Below are 14199 nucleotides of genomic sequence, written 5' to 3'. Positions count from 1 at the left end.
TACTACGGGGGCAAGAAAGGCAATGCAGTTCTCAAATAATAGAAAAAAGCACCCCCAAATAATATACATAATCTACTGCTGATTAAGCTACTTTAATTTGACCGTGTTTTATCCACATGCAGTCATATAATATTCCCTTTGTCATATGGAAAGTGCATTTGATTATGTTCATCTAATAATATTCCTAGAAGAAAAAATGTTATTTTTTGATAAACTAAAAATTAATATTCTATATATACAAATTTACTTTATAAGCTTAAAAATATGAGAAATTGGAATGAGAATTTATTTGACCTATTCCACATAAATATTGTGTGTGTGTGTGTGTGTATATATATATATATATATTCTAGAAATAATTTACAAATAAAACTCGTATTAATCAGTTTGAAAGAGCGGATTATTTTATTTCATAGTTGTGGTCCAAAGGGATTGTTTAATTTAACGTTACTTTTCGTTTGAACTAAAAATAGTATGTGTTTTTAGTGAAAAGGAAGAAAAATAATGTTGCTCCTTTTTATGTTTTGCTATTGAGTTTTATTGATTTTCTAAAAACATTCTACAGATAAATGCCACATTGACAATTTCTATTTTTTTGTTCGATTTGCTACATTCAATTTGACAAGTAGAATAACATCCTACATGTGCAATTTATTGAGTACTGACCTGGTATCTACCATTTGTTATTTTAAGCGCTAATAATTTCCATCTGTTACTGGTAGATTTTCCCAGGCAATTTTTTTTTTACCTAGAAATTTTTAGGATAAGAAAACAAGAATTAGAAACGTAAATTCCGGCCACATTATTTGTGAGGCAAAATATGTGTAATCTATATATATTAAATGTAAATAATCTCTAAAATATTACTTTGGACTAAACCACAGAGTGCAAATGATTATCATTATATAGGAGAAACCCCAAAGCTAGTTTTATTTGTAGTAATTGTAATACTATGTCGTCATTTCTGCACACAAAGCATTCAAACAGTTATTGAAGAAAATCATTTGCTGCTATTTTGTATATTTACTCCTTATGAATGCTCCGCTGCTCTAACTCAGGGGCATTATTCTCCCAAATAGTTGCTACAATGAAATGGGGATTAGGGTTCATTATAATTAATTACAATTAAGTAAGTATTAGTGAAAGGTGACGGAGGCAGGTTCGACTGAATTCAGCATGTATTGTCCGAGACTAATACAGGCATAGATGGTGGACCTTAATGAAGCTCAATAATTAGACTGGTTGACATCAAAGTGATATGACTTCAAATAAGGACCCCACTAATTCTACCCAATTCTGCGTCAAACAAGTAGGCAAACACAATAGGGAAGATTTACTAACTGCTTGTAATCCGTAGAGTATCCATATATTCCGTAGAGTATCCATATATTCCGTAGAGTATCCATATATTCCGTAGAGTATCCATATATTCCGCTCGGAAGAAATATATATATATATATATATAGGCAAGTTACTAACCTCCAGAAAATAGAGATTAGTTTCACCAGATAAATGAATCTTTATGATTTTAATTCATTACAAATCATTTGTTTTCTGAATTCAATTAAAGATGGATGTAAGCTCCTTTGATCAGGACCCTCCTTTCCTTTTGTTTCTATAAGACAATTTGTTATGTGATGCGCTACTTGTTATGTCCTATTCACTCATTGTACAGCGTTGCGTAATATGGTGGCGCTATATAAATCAATTAACAATAATAAGTCTGAATTTACGTAGCCTGGAACGTTACTCGGTCCTGAGTTTCTACGACGCGCTGCTAATGACTGGATCCACGGAAAAAACATGTGTGCTGTACTATTAAATTATGTGGTCAATTCATTAAGTGATATATCTTCTAACGCGTCACATGTTCAAAAAGAAACACTGGGGTAAGTAACCAAGGTATGTTGGTTCTTGGATCCTTGACCCATAAAATCATTACCAAATGTGACATGTTCCACCAATGTTTTCTTCCTTGAAGTCTTGTCGAATTCGTTTAACATGCATTCTGCTCAACACAAAAATATTTCATTTGTATGAAATAGTTTAGAAGCACATGGACTGTGGAAAAGACAAACGGCTGAGTATGAACCCCCCGACCTCGGCTCCAAGGAATAAGAAAGATTTAGAGGGGAATGAATCCAGGTATAACATATATAGCTTATATAATAAGTTGGTAAATATGATGTGGCCAGAGACTGGGGGGCGAAATAGCTTGAACTCTTTAAATCTGATTCCTTGCTGTTTGGTACCTGTATTAATACTCATAACCAAAAATAATTAATCTGGATATCTATATTGGTAAATCTTTTTGATTATTGAAGATTTGAAGTTGGTAGGTTAATGCAATGATGGGAATAAGTAAAACCCATATAGTGTCATACGCTGAAAGGACCAGGAGGAGAGCGTTAGAATTAGATACAATATATATTTATTTATTTATTATAAAATCTGAAACATATCATCCTCTATACGTGAATTTTGTAAATATAAATTATATGTTAGATAACAAACACATATGAGCATACAACAACAGAAATACACATAAACCGTCTTATGTTTTATTGTAACAAAAACAAATGTCTCGAGTAGATTCAGTATACCCTTACATGACGTATTAAAGCTGATGTAATGTGATACACAATAGAGGCAAGCCTGCCATCTAGTGGCCTTTAGGAAAATAGCCTTGTAAATGCTATAATTAATGTTAAAATAAACCGTGTTAAATAGAACTAAATATACTCGATTGGTTATCAAATATTATGAAAGGCTTTTTTTCTATTTATATATTTCCTGTATGTGCTTTAATGGTCTATTGACCATGTGATTCCAGAGCCAGGTGCATTCTGGGTTATGTAGTTAAGTATTGTGCCGTGTGATGCTTGCGGTTGGGCAAAGCGAGTGAAGAAACTACATTTCCCAGCAGGCACCGCCATGTGTTTACGTTAAATCGTCAGCTCCAGGGACAGAAGGCCGTGAGTGGAGCTTGCCTTTGACGGTAAGTCACATGGACTCGCAGGGTACTGGGGTCACATAGAACATACCAACTGGGCAATTAGGGCATTAAGTGTAGTGTTATGCATGTGAAGTACGTGGACTAGGTAAGGACAATGGTGGTTTAGGGGTTACTGCCCTTAGGTGCCCCGTCCTGCCCCCTTTGCCCATACATTGCCTAGCACAGGAATAACACTATGGAGAGATAATGTAGGATGCACCCAGGACCTTCATTCATTATTGGTTACGCATCCCATCTAAAGGGACACTTTGCGCTGGAGATGTGGCAGGGCTTTAGCGAGACTTTATATGTAACTTTGTGCATGTTGCTATAAAGGTAACTGAGTGAGTTGTTTATTTACAAGAAGAATGTTTGTTTACACATTTTGTTGATAAACATACTTTCTTCTACTTCAGTTTCTTCTACTTATACTTTCTGCTTCCATAAACATTATAGTTACTTATAGGGCTGTAGAACCCTGTAATACCCTAATGCCCGGAAAACATTGTGAACTCTTAGAAAAGAGGGGCACAAAGATGTGGGAACCAAATATAGCCTGGTCAAACTAAACGGGGACCCTTGGGAGTTATAGTTAACATTAGGAGCAGTTACATGCATTAATCATCCATAATTATATGCAAAGGGTGTTGTAATTATTCTACTTTATTTGATTAGTCAAATACTTGCCAGCTTCCAGGACTGAATTTGTGATGACCGGTATCATTTATTCATACTATATTGATCATCTTTTTTTTTTTTATTTAACATGTTCATAGTTAAGTGTTTTTGTGAGTGATCCACATATTGGGTTATTTAGAAACTGAATCTAATCAATTCTTGGGTGAGAACTTGTTTTTTCTTCCTGTTTTTTGGATTTAGTATCTTTACTGTTCTGATGCTCCCGGTGCGCTTGCTTCAGACTCGCATAAAGACCCCTTGGACGTTGGTCGCTGGGCGTTGTTTTACAGCCCAACCCAACATGGAAAAGCCAGTGGAGAAGTCTATCAGATCCAAGCTGAGTGAAAGTCTTCAACCCTGCTACCTAGAGGTCAATAATGAGAGCTACATGCACGCGGTACCCAAGGGATCTGAGACCCACTTCAAAGTGGTGGTGGTCTCCGAGATGTTTAATGGAAAAACTCTGATCCAGAGGCACAGACTGGTGAATGAACTTTTGAAGGAAGAGCTGGCTGGGTCTGTCCATGCGTTGTCCATCCAAGCCAAGACTCCTCAACAGTGGGAAGAGAACCCCACTGTTAGCAAGAGTCCGGCTTGCATGGGTGGTTCCAAGCATGACCCCGAAATGAGCAAGAAGATAAGCACTTCCGCGTAGACTCATACCATTGAACTGAGCATCTACTTACCTATATGTTCATGGATTGTATGTACGGTAATCTAATGTGACTGCATGTTCTCAAATACATATTAATGTCCTTTCTGACTCGCAAATTGTTGTTGCTGGGGGTTATTGTGTCCCAAATTTATTAGCAGGACCAGGCATGTCCTTAAAATCATATTGTAGATTTTTGGTTTTGTGACGTCACACCCGTTAAACCACCAGGGATGATTTTTCCTTTTTTTTTTTTTTTTCTCGGTCCTTTAATATTTCTTAAGTTGCTTGGATAAAAAGTGTGAGTCGGATAATAAGAAACTAAACGTGAACAGATCGGAGGAGTGATGAGACGGAGAGAAACCTTCAAATACGTAAAGGGATTAAACAAAGTATATGAGCGGACGATCGTTAAAAGAAATACTGAGACGAGGCCGTATTGTGAAATGAAAGCGTCAGTGGCTTAGGTGGAATGTTAAAATGTATTTCCTCAGTCAGACATAGGAGCAGGGGGAGGTAGGGAGAAAAGAGGGGAAGAGGAGAGAGCAGGGGAGGTAGGGAGAAAAGAGGGGAAGAGGAGAGAGGAGGGGGAGGTAGGGAGAAAAGAGGGGAAGAGGAGAGATAAACCTAAGGGTGAGAGGTAGAGAAAAAGAGTGAGGTAAATACAAGGACAAATAAAGATGAGATATAAAGAGAAAGGTGAGACATAAAGACAAATAAGAGATAATAAAAAGTGATCAGAGAGACATGAGAGGAGATCTGGGTGTTGGGGCGAGTCCTACGTGTGCAGTCTAGGTGCTGGGGTCAGTCCTGTGTGCGTGGTTTGGGTGCTGGGCAGTTCTGTGGATGCAATCTCAGAGCTGGGGCAAATCCTATGTGTGTAATCTGGGTACTGGGGGGGGGTCATGTCTTTTATGCACTCATCAGCCCTGGGCAGAAAGGGGGAGTTAGTTTTGGCTATAACTGGCCACACTAATGAACATTACTAGTTCTCAACACGGCTTTCGGTAGTGTTAATAACTGATTAAGAAGGTAAGTATCTTGTCTTGTGGTGATGGGAGTTGATTTAGTAAAGGATCAGCTCCCCTTTTCTCACTGAAAACATCACCAATGCCTCTTTCTTACTCGCGCGTCCTACTTGTGTGTTGTGCTCCTGATTTTCTATTAGTGGGGTCTGTGCTTGAGTCATTTGTGTCCCACAGAATGATGAATAAGGTGTGTTTTACTTTAATTCAATGGCTGCCAAATAAATGGATATTCGTCCACTTATTATAATCTTACCTGTGCTATGCCTTTGGTTCACAAACTTGCCAAATTATTTTCTCCCACAACAAAGAGAATATTCCATGTGTTATTTAAACAAAAAAAGTGACCAATTGGCAAACGTTTTCACATTTGTATACATTTATTTCATTGATATTGTTCCTCACGCTGGAAATAGGACTATTGCACAATGGAGGTTTCCAATCTCCCGGAAAATGATGAATCTTACACAGACCTTTCCACAGCACCGCATCATCATGACAATAAAATCCCCCCTGGAGAGTTTTTTTTTTTGTTTCCTTTTTTTTCTTTTAATAGACAAAATGGATCATTTTCAAGACAACAATTGTAATTTTTTTTTCAAGCCTCTGCTTTTTACAGATATCTAAAACTACACCACGGTACAGTTTGCTAACAAACGGGTACTACTTATGTGAAGACCGGCTACAACATACAATAAGAAGGGGACAATAAGAATTGTCATTAAATAGAGACCGGAGGGGCACGTAGGAGAAGGGGTTTTGGTCTTCATCAGACAAAGGCTACCTTTCTAAGCTTGGTTGAGGTCTTATCTGTTTTAAGAAAGGTTCCTAAAGGTGCTTTAAAGTACCCACTCGCCACGAGTACCCACTCGCCACAGACTATCTTTACAGAACTTAAAGCCTATAATTCTGTAGCCTTTACAGTGCCTGTAGTCATGACTTCAATGTTATTTCCACACACACAAGTCTTTCGGAGAACTTGGCCAATGTAATCACTAATTATTATTTCTGTTTTATCTCCTATCAAACTATGTTATCTCTAAATAGGTCATGTCCCTTTACCTAAGATGAAACACCACATTTTCAACAAGCACAAAAAATGTAGTCTTAACCCTGTTATATGAAACATTGAGATTATCCGATATGTGTTTAGTTTTATCTATTGATAGCATTTACACTACGTCCTAAGTCTGTTATATGTTACCTACATCCATCCCGCGCTCCACCAAAGTATCTGCTTACGTTTGGAAAAGTCCATGTTAGATTGCACCGGCCCTTGAGGACATGAAGTCTGCTCTAACTGTACTTTACATCTATAGTAACCAAAAGTCTTGCTGTTTGTGCTCACGGAGGCTTTGCTCAGCCGTGCCATATTTGTAAGACCCCTCAGCTACTGTACCCCTCCGTGTCTTTGATGTATGGTATTCCAAATACAGTTACGACAGTTACCGCAACATCAGTTGGTACAGCGGAAAGACAAAAATGAACAAAAATAAATAATAGTATAAAAATATTTGGCAATAAATAACAGGTGACGTATACACGACACACAAACTGATTGTCACAATGTGTTCCATGAGAAGCTGATGAAGATTGTGTAGTTGTTTCTTTTGTGTTATAGTTCTTAAGTCTCTTGAGTCCAGTTCCAAGCAAAAAAAAAAGGATTCTTTTTTCCATTTCATTAAATCACCTGGATTTTGAGTTAGAAAGTAAGTTCTTCCTTTCTCAACAGTTTACACACGATGTCATCAGTGACGCCAAAAAACAGAGGGAAAAAAATCTAGACTGCTTGGAACCACAACATTCCGCACGTTATACTATGTTCACAAATTGTTCTACGCAGCTATTTACAGAACTAACGATAAAGACCAATGTATTGCTGGGCTGAAATGTCATTTTCTTATATTGCCTTTTTGGTTATATTATTCTCCTTCCAGGCCTTGTTAGCAAAACATGTAACGTAGCATTTTTAAATTAGCCGATTCATCTAGCAATACATTGACCTTTGTCATGGGTGAAAATCAACAAAACAGGTACAGAATTTCAACGAGCTTTCCCAATATGCATTCCAAAAGTTTATGCGCAGCAAAGGAGTCTAGAATTGGGATCCAGAGTTATCACAATATAGATTTGTCTAGGTATTAACAGATACGATAAAAGTAGGCATTTGAGCCATAGATGTATTTATGTACAAGAACGGAATTCACATCGGCCATAACCTATTGGAACCCATCATACGGTTGTGTAGGGATTGTTAATAGGACCAACTATTAAAAGGAGGGTCAGTCGCTACCTCCTGAAGTCCAAAGACGCATCGATGTTAATAGTATTCTAATACCATTCTGTACAGCGTCTGTTATTCTGTTGACAGTAACATCAAAACGCTATAATAATTTGGATGCATTCATTGGCAATGTTAAATAACCTGTAGAATGGTATCGCATTCCTGATTTCTTACTATATATAATTTATGGAAGATGGGTACCATGAAAGTGGACATTGTGTAACCCTATTTTTTTTTTCGGGGGGGGGGGTAAAATAAAAGTGGTTCTTTTTTGCCTGCTGCTTCAGTAGCTCCTGCTAAAGTGGGCAAAAAAACGCCAGCTTCTACTCGATGAGATCATGGCGCATAAGACACTTCCTTAAATGTGATGTCAGCATCACACAGCTTGTGGCAGATACGTTGGTGGAAACTCCAACGTGGGAGAAGAAGATCTTCTGCTAAAGTTTCCCGGGGGTAGAAAGTGTTTCTTTCTGCTCATCTTCAGCAACAGGCAATCTGTAGAAACTCAATTTCAAAATAGTTTTTCTACTAGAGGTTAAAAAGTCCATATCTGTTACTTAAACATATGAATGTGGGGCGAAATCTTTTCAGAGGTGAACTCCTGTTTGTTTATGGCAACTCTAAACACAATTTTTCTCTAAACTCTACATAGAAATCCTAATAAGCTCTACATATTCTGATCGCTACACAGTGACGCAAGATACAGCACAATTACATACGCGTAAACCTGCCATTGAAAAATAGTTTTTCTCATATTTTGTTTACATTTCTGTACAAATGAGTACGTCGCTCTGGTTAAAAGCACTGACACGTATAGCTGTACGGGAATTACCCAGACTAATTCAAGTCAGGCTACAGATTTAGCTCTCCAGTGTCAGCTCTCCAGAGCATGAAAAGTTGAGATCTGCTCTACTCTTCTTTTTGTTTGAAATCAGTGTTTCTTAAAATATTAAAAGTTCTAACTTCTAATCACCTTTCATATCAGCAGTTCCATTTTGGCTTGTCCATTTAAATACTCTAATATCAACTACCTAAGTTATCTGTGCTATACAAAGTATTGTGCATCAAGCCATGAAAGGCCAGAAAGTCTTACAAAAGTTCTTCTTGGTATCTTGAACATTGGTCGTTTTTTTTTAATATGTTAAATTTGCTTGTTACAGCTTACCAACCCAAGACGACCTCGTTGGCCAGTTGACTAAAGAGTATCTGAGGAGTTTGTCAGCTTCACAGCCAACGTTCAGAGTAAGTCCGAACTTGATGTTGAGTTTCATCTTCTGAAGGCCAAAAAAAAGCCGTGGTCACGTCAGTAGAGACATCTGGTTGAAAAGCTCAGCTGTGATTCTTAAGAAAGGTATGTCACCTAAGAGCAATTGTGTGCTGACATATTTAAACGTGTCAATCAATACTCCATATTAAGTCATGCTCTGTTGCTCCAATCCTCAGAACCACCAAAATACTACCATGTTTTCAATATTATGCTCCTTCATCTTAGACGATTTCAAAAATTATCATAAAAATCAGGAATACCTGTCCTTGACCCAGACAAATTGGGTTTTGTTATCTTAACAACAAAGCTTACTTTTCATATGATGTCCTTCTGAGTGTGAAACGGGGAAACAATACAATAGATAACATTCACAAAGTATGCACAATATAAAGATATGTTTGAAGCAGATGACTTGCAGACGTGAAATATTTTGCAATAGACGAAATGCCAAGTTTAGCAGAATGGACAGTCAATGCCCCTCACAGCTGTTATTTCTTCTACATGTCTGTATATAGCTTTCCAATAATTTCACAACATGTAAAACATTTGAATTTGCATTGCTTGTCTTCAACAAGGTAGGGGGTGACATTTTGAGTCGCGCTCATCACTTCCTGTTACATCTTATAGCAGTTTCTAGCAGATGCACAAACAATATTTCCCACTAAGCCCAATGAAAACCAATTATGTGATCTCAACACCTTACACAGTTATGAGAGATCTCATATAGAAACAAGTGTTTCTTTGTAACCGTGCTTGGCACGGATCAATGGGTTGGCTACTTATTAATGGATATGGGACTAGGGGGATATGCTGGAAACGCATTTAATGGGAAGTGCATCGTGAACTGATACCAGAAGCTGAGCTTTAATAGAAAGGCTGAGAGTCCAAGAAAGACTCAGCTAGGAAAGGTATGAACACTTTGCTCCCTGGCTAACCATCATTCATTTTAACAGCCTGGCCTAGAGAATACATTATAGTTTTTCAATGTTGGTCCATGGGACCACCGAAAGCTCCTATGTTTTAGATGCCCTGCTAGAGTTCAGAGCTTCTCAAGCATTAATAGGGGTAACAGAAAGATCTAACTTCTGACACGCGAGAAGGAAAGCTTCTAGGAAAGGACTGTTAGGGTTTAAGGGACATCACTGCTCCTGGCTCTTGGGACAACATTGGATATGCATAGTAAATTGTTTCGGCCAGTAAATCACATCAACAAATGTGTGAATCCTATCAATGGGTGATTTCATTTCTCCGGGTTCTGTCCCCTGTAGTGTGCTTTAAAATATTGACAGTAGTTCTGTTAGTGTAAATACCCCCCCACCCCCCCATGATTTAAAAACATGCAATTGCATTGTGGAATGTAAGGCTTGTTTCTCAGTGGATGCTGTTTTTTTGTGCATTTGATATTAGAGGCTAAATTAATTCCAAAATCCACTGAGCCACAAAGGAATGTTTAACATACATAAACTGATATGATAGAACTTTTTACTCGATATATATAATCTATGGAATTTATGCATTCCCACAAAACCACTGCCATCTAGCGTTCCTATCAGACCCCTTAACATTCATGGCCACCTCACTCGGAAAACTTAGTAGAGCATCAGACATCAAGTATTTTAAAGAGACTAATACACAGCACAACAAGTATTTTTTAAGGGATGGAACACATTAAAATCGGATGTCATAGGTCACAATTCACCAAGTCATGGCTGTAGATTTGATGGGACGTTTAAGTTGTGACGATCAGAATCGGATATTAATGTATCATCCCTGTGCATAGCATTCATCTGTTACAAAGTTACAGAATACCACTAATTCTACAGGCTTCTGTCGAATTTGCTTGATATAAACCTCCAACCTCGGAATGGTGATGAGCCTGCTCTCAAGAACGTGCTTAGCTATGTTTAATGTCTTTTAGTATCTCAAACGCAAGCTAATATTCAGGGAAGCCCTCAACGTAAAACTGGTGCAACAATTTCCTACTTCCATTTTCCTAATTACATTGCGAATGAGACTGATGTATGTTACGTTACCAACATTTGTGGGGAGTGGATGTGGGAAAGGCCACAAAAGGCCATAAAACAAACAAATTAAAGTAAAAGACATATCACAGTGTCTACAATTCTAATTCCTTTTTACAAGGGCTAACTTCACTGAAGCACTTGGCCTCGAGTTTCGGGCAGTTTAAGGGCTAGAAAGCTGCCCAAAGCTAGTGCTGCGGAGGCCAACAAGATGGGTACCGCGTTGGCCACTCCAACAAAAGATGTGAAAATGCTTATTCCAAGGACAGCAGCCAGTTTGCAAAGGGCATTCAGGAACCCAAAGGCTGTTGTTCTGTAATAAAAGAAATGAAAAAGACAGATACATTAGGAAATGTGAGGACACATAAGAATACTTCTGGAATACAAATGCTGTGATGCCTGTATAATATGCGACTGCGCAAATCACGGTCAAACATCAGGTCAATCCCCGGAGTTAGGATATGATTATACGTTGAGGACAGCATATGGGAAAAGCTTGTAAACAGCGCTGAAGCTCCACTGCCCGAGAGCACACGAGATGTGCAGAATTAGCAAATGTCTAATCAATTTGAAGCTCCTCTGTAGCCGTAAAATCTCTACTTTAAAACACCCCTCACAACTTGCCAGAATCAAACGTTATTATTCCAGGGACCAGTGGCCCGAGCCCAATGCTGCCTCATCCCAACTTGAAAGAATGGAGATTGTCTAGACCAGGAAACCAAGCTGACTGTTCCCTTGTATGACCTGTACAAATGGAAGGCTCAAATATATCATTTCTGTTTTATTTATAAGGCACACGTCAATTTGCCTTTGTCAACAAAGCCCAGAACATTAATTATAAGTTCTTTATAAGCATCTTCTGAGCACTAATATGAAAGAGTCACTTTCTCTAAAACTTTCTATTAAAATCCTTAAATTTCTTATGGTCCCTAACCCATGTTTCTGAGCTGAAAGCCAAGCATGGCCAAGTTTTGTGTGTTTTCCCAATATGGCGAAATGGATTGCTATAATCTATGACGGACCCTGGATTGAAACTGGATTGAAGTTTGTGATCATGTGTATATCATGGAATTGCTTGTACCTTTTGTCAGAAGGATAGAGCTCCACTGTCAGGACATCCAGAGCGTTCCACGATGCAATGCTGACTCCCCCAAAGAGGCAGAGTAAGGCAATCATAGCCGACTCGCTGTTCCCAAAGAACAGGAAGAAGCAGCTGATACACGACATGACACTGGATCCAGCTGAAGGACATAACATTGTAGTTATTGTTCATAAGTGCAATTTCCAATTGGTTAGACAGACAGTGGATTACCTATTACCAGACGTGCAAATGGGCCAAAAACAATTAAGACAAATGTTTCAGGTTTTGGCTCATTCCTTTCCGGACAACAAATTCCATTTCCTGCCCATGTGTTTTTGAAGTTCACACAAGGTTATCTTAGTGGAAAATGGTGGAGCTTCCAGTGAGGTTCAGGGCTGAGGACGTCCCCGGAAGCTCCTTTTGGAGGAAGTTTTTCCCTGGAGGTTATGTCTGCAGAGATGCGGATGAAGAAAAAAGAAAGAACAGAGAAGAACAAGAAGATGAAGAACAAAAAGATGAGAGACATGGAAGCGGAGCTGCGAGACACGGGTGGGGCAGAGAAGACAATCAGAGACAATCAGAGAGTGTGATTGAAAGAGCCTGTGAACTTTGGATGAAAATTCAAAGTCTGTTTCGTGGGGTGGTCTGGCCGCATTTTGGGGGATTTGTACATATTGACGAAATTTTCAATTGGTACGCATCAGAATGCACAAGTCTACCTATTACTTTCCGCACACACTGGCAGTAAAGTCTTGGTTATCCTTAACAAGGACTCGTTCTGGGCAATGCGACATGCACGTTTCTCAAGCAAAGTTACTTTACTTAAGAAGTGATAGTGGCATTAGAAGGCACACTAGAAGAAAAGAGTCTTAAATGGGTCTAAAATGCTGTCCTATTCACAGACCGGACCAAGTACCATTGTACTTTATGTGGTGTAACTTTTAACCCTGTAAGTATAGCAACAGGACTCTTGAAAATCAAGGGAAATCACAATTCTTTGTATTAAAATATGTTCTAAATAGTCTTTCTGCAGATAGCCGTTCTGAAGAACCTCTGAGGTTCTGAAAGCTTCAACCAACAACTCCAAAATGGAAAATCCGAGATACATCCAAAAAAGTGTAAAGCCAAATAGTGACGTACCCAGCATACGAAGGCGTCCAATTTTGTCCATGAGCAAGGCCGAAACAATGTTTCCCGGCAGAACAGCCAGGGTTCCCAGGAAGCTGACGAAATAGATCATGTAGGCGTTGTTGATATCGTCGCTGAAGTCGAGCTGGCAGCCCTCTTTGCTGTGCAGGAACGTGCTGTTAATTATCTTACTGTTGATAAACTTGTAATCAAACAAGTCTGCAAATTGAGAAAACAAGGTGCTGTCATAACCAGGGCTGCATTGGGGGACTTGTAAACTATTTAAGCAGATGTGTATGAGATGTCAAAATTCCCTGTATAGAACAGTGGGTATCTGCCGGTAATAGAGAAACACAGACTTTGTCAGCAGATCAGACCCGTTCGTCCCGTCTCGTCTGTCCGTTATTTCTACGACTCAGACCTTAATCAGCCGTTGGTCTCGTCTTAGATTCAGGAGCCATATGCCTGTCCCATGCATGTTTAATATCCTCACTGTATTAACCTCCAAACAGAGCTTGTAATATGGGTCACATCTAAAGAGCATCTAATCAGTAGTATGCTCCATTTATCACAAACCCTACTAAAATCTAGAATATAGAGAGAAATATAAAAAAAAGCCTTGTACCATAGAAAATGTCTGCTAGAGCCACACCACAATTACAATATTAAATCGAGCCATTTACCTGTGTTGTAGAACAGCGTTGAAATGAAGGTGCAGTTCTTAAAGAAGGTGTTGCTGGAGGTAACATCTTCAAAATAACAATCAGTAAATATTGAGTCTTCAAAAGTGACAGACTTCATCTTGAGACGCATGAATCTGCCCAGAGGAGAGACATAGTCTTCAATGAATCCATGGCAAATCATCAGTCTCTTACTGCGCATGATGGTGAGATTAACAGGGGGACAAATCTGGCAGCTGCACGCTGTCAGCCTGTTCTTGGCTCCCAAAGCAAGTCAGTTGGTAGCACTGTTGTTATAAGGCCATATCTCATTTCATAACATAAATATTACACATGCAACAACTAACTCAAGAACTCCACCATCAATATTTTATATCAGATTTCAAAC

At 38.7% G+C, this 14199-nt stretch overlaps 2 protein-coding genes across 3 annotated transcripts in view; one reads left to right on the top strand and one right to left on the bottom strand.

Moving 5' to 3' along the window:
• The first annotated feature begins 2903 nt into the window (after positions 1-2903).
• BOLA1 (bolA family member 1) lies at positions 2904-4444 on the top strand. 2 transcript variants are annotated; one of them, XM_053474319.1, is made up of 2 exons: positions 2904-2998; positions 3875-4444. In XM_053474319.1, exon 2 carries the CDS (start codon positions 3891-3893, stop codon positions 4326-4328), a length of 438 nt encoding a protein of 145 aa, XP_053330294.1. In that variant the 5' UTR covers positions 2904-2998; positions 3875-3890; the 3' UTR covers positions 4329-4444. The 2 variants fall into 2 exon arrangements, with proteins under 2 accessions (XP_053330294.1, XP_053330295.1); XM_053474320.1 differs by lacking the exon at positions 2904-2998 and adding an exon at positions 3029-3101.
• A 6090-nt stretch (positions 4445-10534) lies between these two features.
• SV2A (synaptic vesicle glycoprotein 2A) overlaps positions 10535-14199 on the bottom strand; it is a 32881-nt gene continuing 29216 nt past the window's right edge. The window contains exons 10-13 of the mRNA XM_053474318.1: positions 13815-13948; positions 13144-13350; positions 12004-12163; positions 10535-11235 (exon numbers count right to left, since the gene is read on the bottom strand). Coding sequence (XP_053330293.1) covers positions 11052-11235; positions 12004-12163; positions 13144-13350; positions 13815-13948 — 685 coding nt within the window. The 3' untranslated portion in view covers positions 10535-11051. The remainder of the gene's footprint in view (positions 11236-12003; positions 12164-13143; positions 13351-13814; positions 13949-14199) is intronic.

Source organism: Spea bombifrons, chromosome 9 (genome assembly GCF_027358695.1).
Source record: "Spea bombifrons isolate aSpeBom1 chromosome 9, aSpeBom1.2.pri, whole genome shotgun sequence".
Taxonomy (NCBI): domain Eukaryota; kingdom Metazoa; phylum Chordata; class Amphibia; order Anura; family Pelobatidae; genus Spea; species Spea bombifrons.
The sequence above is the reverse complement of the archived record's forward strand: the minus strand, read 5'-3'. Positions and strand labels throughout refer to the sequence as shown.

Coding starts and splice junctions, on each gene's coding strand:
- BOLA1 (XM_053474319.1), top strand. CDS start 3,891: ATGCTCCCGGTGCGCTTGCTTCAGACTCGCATAAAGACCCCTTGGACG.